The 10,000-nt window shown below is 42.8% G+C and overlaps 1 protein-coding gene across 1 annotated transcript in view; it reads left to right on the plus strand.

Annotated features, from left to right (window-relative positions):
* Nucleotides 1–4,344: 4,344 nt before the first annotated feature.
* The window catches only part of LOC139653755 (rho guanine nucleotide exchange factor 2-like), a gene marked incomplete at both ends in the record, with an annotated part of 11,496 nt that continues 5,840 nt past the window's right edge, over nucleotides 4,345–10,000 (plus strand). Inside the window, one exon of the mRNA XM_071530714.1 lies at nucleotides 4,345–4,474. Within this exon, the coding sequence (XP_071386815.1) occupies nucleotides 4,345–4,474 (130 nt within the window). The remainder of the gene's footprint in view (nucleotides 4,475–10,000) is intronic.

The raw sequence follows: 10,000 nt of genomic DNA on the forward strand, positions 1-10,000 counted from the left end.
TCTCCATGTGTTCTCCCTGTGTTCTCCCTGTGTTCTCCATGTGTTCTCCATGTGTTCTCCCTGTGTTCTCCCTGTGTTCTCCATGTGTTCTCCTTGTGTTCTGCGTGTGTTCTCCGTGTGTTCTTCGTGTGTTCTCCCTGTGTTCTCCGTGTGTTCTGCGTGTGTTCTCCCTGTGTTCTCCATGTGTTCTCCATGTGTTCTCCCTGTGTTCTCCATGTGTTCTCCCTGTGTTCTCCCTGTGTTCTCCATGTGTTCTCCTGGTTCCTCCCACAGCTCTGGTGGACTGCAGTTAGTTAACACTCAACATATTTTTCCAAAAGGAATAAATATTAATCCGCATTGCAACTTTGAGATCAATAGATATAGACAAAGAAAACAGCCAATCAGAAAGAGTGATGATAATTAATGACATCACCAGTAGAAAGGAAACTGTCCTCTGAACCGTCAGTGATGTCACTGTGACTTTGATCAATACAAATACTAATAATTATAATATTAAACTTCCTTGTATTGATCCTTTCAAAACAGATTTACAAATAAGCGCATCGCTTGAAATCCTCCTCTCACCTCCTCTCTCCCTCCCTCCTCTCCACCTCCTCTCCTCCTCCTCTCCTCCTCCTCCTCTCCACCTCCTCTCTACCTCCTCTCCTCCTCTCCACCTCCTCTCCTCCTCCTCTCCACCTCCTCTCAACCTCCTCTTCTCCTCCTCCCTCCTCTCCACCTCCTCTCCTCCTCCTCTCCTCCTCCTCTCCACCTCCTCTCTACCTCCTCTCCTCCTCTCCACCTCCTCTCCTCCTCCTCTCCTCCTCCTCTCCACCGCTGCTTTCCTCCTTTCCTCTCTGCCACTTTCCTCCTTTCCTCTCCTCCTCTCCTCTCCCTGAGACTCACACTAACGTTGTGTAACATTACAGGTTAACAGTGCTTCAGTTATCTAACCTTGTATTAAGCCTGACGATCATATGGGCCAATCTGCCTGTAGGTTTGTCTCTGGGAGCCAATGAATCACGGCTTGTATATGTTACAACATATACAAAGTTTATTTACAACATATACAATGTTTATTTACAACATATACAAAGTTTATTTACAACATATACAATGTTTATTTACAACATATACAAAGTTTATTTACAACATATACAAAGTTTATTTACAACATATACAAAGTTTATTTACAACATATACAAAGTTTATTTACAACATATACAAAGTTTATTTACAACATATACAATGTTTATTTACAACATATACAAAGTTTATTTACAACATATACAAAGTTTATTTACAACATATACAAAGTTTATTTACAACATATACAAAGTTTATTTACAACATATACAAAGTTTATTTACAACATATACAATGTTTATTTACAACATATACAAAGTTTATTTACAACATATACAATGTTTATACAACATATACAAAGTTTATTTACAACATATACAAAGTTTATTTACAACATATACAATGTTTATTTACAACATATACAATGTTTATTTACAACATATACAAAGTTTATTTACAACATATACAAAGTTTATTTACAACATATACATGTTTATACAACATATACAATGTTTATTTACAACATATACAATGTTTATACAACATATACAATGTTTATACAACATATACAATGTTTATTTACAACATATACAAAGTTTATTTACAACATATACAATGTTTATACAACATATACAATGTTTATTTACAACATATACAAAGTTTATTTACAACATATACAATGTTTATATAACATATACAATGTTTATACAACATATACAATGTTTATTTACAACATATACAAAGTTTATTTACAACATATACAATGTTTATATAACATATACAATGTTTATTTACAACATATACAAAGTTTATTTACAACATATACAATGTTTATATAACATATACAATGTTTATACAACATATACAATGTTTATACAACATATTATACAATGTTTATACAACATATACAATGTTTATTTACAACATATACAAAGTTTATTTACAACATATACAATGTTTATACAACATATACAATGTTTATACAACATATACAATGTTTATACAACATATACAATGTTTATACAACATATACAATGTTTATTTACAACATATACAAAGTTTATTTACAACATATACAATGTTTATACAACATATACAATGTTTATTTACAACATATACAAAGTTTATTGCCACAAAAAGAAATCACACCTCACAATAATGAAGAGAGCGAATAATAAAACAAAATGTCCATCACAGCAACAGTATGTTCTTTTAGTCCAATCCGTCAGTAGTATTCCTTTAGTTCCGTGTGTGTGTGTGTGTGTGTGTGTGTGTGTGTGTGTGTGTGTGTGTGTGTGCAGTTAGTGTATTTAGTTGTAGTTGTGATGTCATAAGCTTATCTGTTCCAGAAGAGCTTCTGCAGGTGATGAAGAGCGCTGGATGTCTTCTTCTTCCTCACCGTATCAAACACCGACCTGCAGGAAATAAAATCAAATGTTAATACTGTACAGTAATTTACATTCAATTCCATTCAATTCCATCCTCTCAATCATTGATTAATTATAATACTGACCTAATTCACACTATTTAGCAGAATGAAATAATTGCTGTGACACTTTCATCATATAGCACAGTCAGCATTAATATGTTTAACCGCATATTAAACATGTTACACTCATCTTGTAATATCTTATACTCATCTTACAACATATCTTATACTCAGTTCTATTAAGCATTGCAACACAACTGCGTATCATATCAGAAAAACTGTCATAACTATAGAGATATAAACTGTTGGCATTGGAGCAGAAAAACATGTGGGACTTCAGTGTTGTGGCTTAACGAGGAAGGAAAAAATATGGCGCCTCTGACGTCGCTGCAAGACTCAATTCAGTTAGGATTCCTTCTTAATGACAAACTCAGCTTAAACTTACAAAACAACATGTCTACCATCTTTACATTTGACTCACATTGGTTTTTGTTACATAAAAGCTTCAGCATCACTTAAATGACTGAAAATAAAAGAATGCCCCAGCAGTTTCAGTAGCTAGCAATATGGACAATAAGCTAACAGCTATCTAGCTGCTAACATGCTAACATGCTAACATGGTAACTCACCGGAGTTTCACAGAGATCCAGACTCAAAAAACAGGCCCCACGGCATCAAAACAATCGTAAACAAACAAAATCTTTGTATAGTAATCAGGAAAAATAAGAAAAAACCTTTGATAACCTCTGAAAGTGTGTGTGTGTGTGTGTGTGTGTGTGTGTGTGTGTGTGTGCAGACAGATTAGGAGACCTGCCTGTTGTTTGTTTCTAATCTGAACACAGCGACAGATTAGATTAGAATGAATACTATGGAGCCATTCTGTGGTGTGTGTGTGTGTGTGTGTGTGTGTGTGTGTGTGTGTGTGTGTGTGTGTGTGTGTGTGTGTGTGTGAACAGCCTTTCATTATGGAGCTGGAGAGCCATGAAAAACACTGGCTTTTATGGAGAACACACCCTAGAAACTGGGTATTTTTAGCTGTGTGTGTGTGTGTGTTTGTGTGTTTGTGTGTGTGTGTGTGTGTGTGTGTGTGTGTGTGTGTGTGTGTGTGTGTGTGTGTGTGTAGTTTAGTGGTTCAGTTTTAAGACATGTGATCCTGGTTGGACTAAAGTCAGAAATGGAGTTAGTTATAATGGAGTTTAGTTGTTGTTGTTGGTGTGTGTGTGTGTGTGTGTGTGTGTGTGTGTGTGTGTGTGTGTGTGTGTGTGTGTGTGTGTGTGTGTGTGTGTGTGTCTGTGTGTATGTGTGTGTGTGTGTGTTAGTTAGTTAGTTAGTTTATTGTCCCCGGGGGAAAATTATTTTCCACAAAGCTGTACATAGAGAACCAACAAAACACTTCACACTCATCATCACAGAAAACAACATGAAAGACAAAACTCATCAGCGGCTCCCTCAGTGAGTTTAGAGCTGCTCTGTGGGTGTCAGCCCGAGCCCTTCTGCACCTCAGGGTGCTGAACCTGCACCCAGAGGGCAGGACAGTGAAGTGGGGATGGAGTGTGTGTGTGACGCTGTGCTGTTGTGTTTGCAGTGTGTGTGTGACGCCTTACAGTCGAGCTGTGAGAGGCTGGCAGTGGGGAGACTGTTGTCTTAGCAGCAGGGTCGGTCATGTGTGTGAGTTTGACCCGGTTTGAGACAGAGAGCGTGTTAAAGGGAAGGGGGGGTGGGGGGTGGGGGGGGTGCAGTCACTGGTGTCCAGGGTGTAGAGGAACGGGCTCAGCACCCTGCGGTGCTCCGGTGGGGGGGGTTGAGTTGGTGTAGCTTCCGGTTCAACCGATGTCCTTGGATTGTAGGAGGTGCTGGAGGAGGTGGTGCAGGAGGAGGAGGTGCTGGAGGAGGTGGTGCAGGAGGAGGAGGTGCTGGAGGAGGAGGTGCAGGAGGAGGAGGTGCTGGAGGAGGAGGTGCAGCAGGCAGACTGGTCCTGTATTGGAGGGGGTCCAGCTGTTGGTTGACAATAGGCAGGATGTTTTGTAGCAGCAGATTCTCCAGTCTTCATTATTTTGGATGTGAGGTCAACGGGGCGGTTAGGGTTTGGTTCTGTGGGTCGGGATTTTTTGGGCTCTGGGATTATCTATGTGGTTTTCCAGAGGCCGGGTGCTGCAGACCGGCAGGATCCACAGAAGACTGAGTGAAGAGTTGAGGAGTAACCTGGGTTTGGAGTCGAGATATTTCTTTACTGTTTTGACTGGTGTAGTGCTATTTATGCAGAAGTTGATATAATGGAGTTTAGTTGTTGTTGTTGGTGTGTGTGTGTGTGTGTCTGTGTGTGTCTGTGTGTGTATGTGTGTGTGTTAGAGGTCTTCACGGGTCCAAAATGATGGACCCGAACCCTAATGGACCCGGGAAATTCGTTCCGAGATCCGATTGGACCCAATCATTCTTAAAAATATATATATACCGACCTGTTTTTGCCCGAGATATTACAGACCCGACCCGGGTCATGTCCGAGAGGAGAGAGACCCGAGACCCGTCCGTTTTATGGACCCGACAAACCCGGTAATTAAAATTGCTAAATGCCGTTCTACTGCTAAAAACGTTTATCATGTCAGATACAACATATGGTGCCTAATAAAAGGAGATCAAAATAACAGCCAAGTTTCCGACTTGCCAAGTTGTGCCGTTCTACAGTTTGTCCAGTAGATGGCAGTGAGACTCCATCATGGATCTAGCAGCTACTTGGCTGCATAGCTACAACAGGCTGAGTGACAAGGAAATTAAATTGCATGTTAAATGGATGATTAAAACAATAGTTTATATCTTATTTTTCCCCTCAGTGAAGAAGGTTTCCATCTTGATCCTTTCCTCCGCTCCGACTCGCTGGTGCTGCTCAACATTTTTTTCACCTTATTTTTTATTGTTTTACCACATAGAGAGTGCGGGTGCAGTATGTCAGACTCGCAGCCTTGTTTCCAAAACAGATATCCAGGGAGAGTTCATCGTTCACTGTTGCTTAGGATTTATTGCAGAAATAAGCTTAATAAAAAACAAGATGCAGATGTTTCAGTGTCCTTCATTTTAACTGTAGCGTTGCAGATGCCATTCATACACGCGTTCAGAGCTGAGGCTGAGATCAAAGACGGTATCTGCTGTAACCCGCTTCCTCCCCCGCCATGCGTCATGCCCCCCAACTTATAGGAGCGCCCTCACCACCTGTGGAGGGCGTACACTTTACTTGCAAACATAAGTAAACATAAATATAGTAAAAGCATGAATGCAAGAGTCGGTATCCAATGAATAGGCTACCTCCAAGTGTATGGCTCTACTGGACATACAGGTTAACAGGACTCCATACCTTTTGATCTGGCTTCTTCCTCGTCTCACTTCAATCGGGCCAAAATAGTCCAATCCGACATTGGTAAAAGGAGGGAGATCAGGTAGGATTCTTTCCTGTGGCAAGTCTGCCATCTTCTGCTCACCTGTTTTGCCTCTCACACGTCGACACACAACACACTTTGAGATTACCTTCCTTGCTGCTGAGTTTCCCTTTACAACCCGGTATTTCTTACGGAGCTCTGAAAGCATATGGTTTCTACCACTGTGTCCAGAGCGCTCGTGGATGTGTCTTAGTATGAGAACTGAAATGTGAGCATCTTTGGGCAAGATACAAGGGTGTTTGGTCTCATCAGGCATTGCAGATCTATGTAGTCGGCCACCTACTCTTATGATGCCCTCATCTAGCATAGGATCGAGCCTACAGATCTTACTGTTCTTTTGCACTCTTGGTTGTTTCCAGTGTCACCATTTTAACTGGGAATGATTGTCTCTGGACATAGGTGATGACAGACCTTTCTGCCTGTGAGAGATCTTCCACTGTGAGGAACTGTCCACCACGTTTGGTTCTGAAAGTGCAGAGTTCAGTGCTCACCTTTTGGCTGCGTGAGCAGGTAGCGATGTGACCTAAGGAAAGCTCCTTTCGCCTTTTAGTGATCAACATCAAAGCATTATTTAGTTTCAGATACCATGCCACTGCTTTAAGTAGCCTCATCCAATCTGAAAAGAATGAAATAAGCTGGTCTGTGGGAGTTTCAGTGTTCTTCACCACTGTTGTGAATACAGCAGTTTTTTTCCTGACCTCTGGATCATCTTGTAACACTGACTTGGAGCCCAAGGCTTCCTCCACAGGCCAACTTTCCTCAGGTGTCCATAGGAACTCAGGGGCATGTATCTATCTCTTTTTCTGTATGAATCTGACTGCACTCAGTCCTCTTGAGGCATCGTCAGCAGGATTGTCCTTGCTGCTTACATATCTCCACTGAGACAGATCTGTGTTGTCACGAATCAATGAAACTCTGTTGGCCACGTAGGTCTTAAATCTAGTGTGGTCATTTCCAATATACTTGAGCACTGTTTGGCTATCAGTCCAGAAGACTGAGGGTTTTAAGTCAAGGTGTAATTCTTTCCTTAGCATTTTGTCCACCTTCACCAACAGTGCTGCCGCCGCCAGCTCCAGTCGCGGTACTGTGATGTGCTTTAAAGGAAGGACTCTGGACTTTCCTAGGACAAGAGTAACATGCACCACATCCTGAATGTTAACTTGCCTGATGTAGCTCACTGAGCCGTAGCCACTTTCACTGGCGTCAGCAAAATTATGCAGTTGTGCGCATTTTGGTGTTCCGTAGTTCTTAGGCTGCATACAACATGCGACATTGAAGTTCTTAATCCTTTCTAGACTGTCTATCCATTCAATCCATTGGTCCAATACAGCCTGGGGCAAAGGTTCGTCCCATCCAAAGCCTCTCTGGCAGAGCTCCTGTAGCAACTGCTGGGCTGGGAGAATGAGAGGAGCAAGAAAGCCAAGTGGATCAAAGATTGAGCTTACGACAGAAAGTATGCCTCCTCGGGTATGTTGGATGTTGAACTGGAAATGGTCAGAGTCCACACACCACTGCAGTCCCAGTGCTCTTTCAATGGGGAGGCTGTCTTTGTCGAGATCTAATGTCCTAACTTCCTTTGCCCTTTGATCTTGGGGGATGGAGGCTAGAACTGCTCGGCTGGTGCTAACCCACTGAGTGAGCTGAAACCCACCTTTGTTGCATAATGCAGTGAGGTCTTTTACTAGCTGGATGGCTTCAGATTCTTTGGCCACTGACTTTACACAGTCATCAACATAAAAATTGCGTCGGACTGTTTCAGCTACCTGAGGGGGAAACCAGTTTTCATTGTCACCCGCTGTTTTTTGTAGTGCAAAGCTTGCACAGCTTGGGGAGGACACAGCACCAAATATGTGCACCAACATGCGGTATTCTTTGGGGGTTTGGCTGGTATCACCTTGTGGCCACCACAAGAAGCGCAAGTAGTCCACGTCAGTTTTCTTCACTCTAACCTGATGGAACATTGACTTAATGTCAGCCATAATTCCAATGGGCTCTTTGCGAAATCTCAAAATGACTCCTACAAGAGAGTTAACCAGATCAGAACCCTGCAGTAACTCTGTGTTGAGGGATACACCTTGGTAAGAGGCTGCACAGTCAAAAACTACTCTAAGTTTTGTCTTTTTGGGGTGGTACACCCCATGGTGTGGTATGTACCAAATCTTTCCTGGTGACTGTATCAGTTCTTCCTGCGGGACCTCCTCTGCATAATTATTCTCAAAGATATCGTTGAGAAACGCAACATATTCCTGCTTGTACTGCTGGTTTTTGTTCATTTTCCTTTTTAGGCTCTGCAGGCGTTGCTCTGCAATTTGGCGGTTATTAGGCAAGCTGACATTGGCTATCCGGAAAGGTAACTTCAGACTGTAATGTCCGTCTTGTAGGACAGCCTCACTGGCTATTTCCAAAAACCTTTTGTTCTCAATTGACATCTCAGTCCTTTCCTCAGATGCTACCTCATTAAAATCCTGATTATACTGTGAGATCAGAAGCTTTTCCAGACTTGTAACCGATATCCTATTCACAGTTACACCCACTGCACCGCCATCACCTCCATTTCTCAGTGGCCCATTTACAACCCACCCCAATAGGGTTCTTACTGCATAGGGGCCATCGCCTTGGCTATTTATAACCGTTTTGGAGCATTTGTTCCAATCAACAACTCCACCTCAGCATTGATACTGGGAAGTTTGACTTCACTTAGATACGCCCGTTGCGCCAAATCATCCTGCTTGGGAATGTCGCTTGCAGTAACATATATATAACAGCATTTCTTTCTGAGTGAAGGCTTTAGGAAGAGGTAAGAAGGTGTCCCTGTCCAGTGCTGAAACTTCAATTCCAGATACAACATGAGCCGGAACAAGTTCTCTCTGATTCATCGTGCTTAGCAGAATGTGTGTTTTTCTACCCTTCAGATTGAGCTGAGACATGAGCGTCTCAGAGCAGAAGGTAGCGGTAGACCCAGGATCCAGGAGAGCATACACCTGCAAGATCTGGCTGCCTTTTGCTGCCTTAACTTGAACTAGGACAATGGACAACACAGTCTCTTGGTCCCCAGCCCCTATATGACCACATAGCTCTGCTGCTGCACCGCCTGTTACACCAGAGAGCCGTTCTGCCTCCTTGGCTGCTGTACCATTTGTTGTATCAATGTGCAGGGCGCTTGGGTGAGCTTGCTTGCACACTCTGCAGGTGAGACGCCTTTTGCAGTCTCTGCTAATGTGGCCTGTGGAGAAACAGCCAAAGCATATGCCCTTGGTCTTTAAGAAGCTGAGCTTGTCTCTATGTGTTTTCTTTAAGAACTGTTTACACAACTCCAATGTGTGTTTACAGTTGCAAAAGGGGCACGAGGGTTCAGGCTCCTTTTCTTTTTGGGCAACAGCGACACTTGTGGCAAAACTGCTGCCGGACAACTTTGAGACCTGTGACTTGACAGGGGACCTAGCAGCCTTTTGCCTGCTAGATGACTGGTCTTGAAGGTCACCAAAGAGTGGGTCGACTGCTATGCAAGCTTGTTTCTCAATAAAACAGATAAGGTCCAAAATTCTAGCCCTATGATTGCGCTCTTCTTGCAACTCATTGAGCATAGCGTTAGTTCAGGCAGGCCACGAAGTCAAGCTCAGCTCACAAACCCAGCTACCTCAGCTGACAGCAGCCGATCTCAAAGCCAGCCCCTACGCATTCAATTGCTTCTCAAGCCAGCCCACATCAGCAATGGCTCAGCTGATTCCCTTCTATGCATGCTATTGGCAAATCCCATACATGGCGCCTTATTTAAAGCTGCTTCAGTCTGCCTACCCTTGCCGCTTCCTCTGCAAGCTGCTTGCAACCCGCCTCCACCCCAGCTCCTCCTTACATGCTGGTCTTTGCTGCTGCTCTCCCTGCCTTAGGCTTTCCATGTAAGCACATGGAAGGGCAGGGAGCTCTCAGAACAGAGCCATACCGCCAAATATAACTACTGCAAATGTCAATAAAAGTTTTCTTTGACTTAAGTGGTCCTGACTGAAATAAGCTTTGTTGCGCCATTTCTCTCTGAGCTTGTATGGTACCTTAAGTACGTACAATGCTTCTCATGTTG

The sequence above is a fragment of the Centroberyx affinis genome, unplaced genomic scaffold (genome assembly GCF_046629955.1).
Source record: "Centroberyx affinis isolate AG114_WGS23_722 - 3 ecotype Tasmania unplaced genomic scaffold, CSIRO-AGI_Caff_v1 ptg001963l_1, whole genome shotgun sequence".
Taxonomy (NCBI): Eukaryota; Metazoa; Chordata; class Actinopteri; order Beryciformes; family Berycidae; genus Centroberyx; species Centroberyx affinis.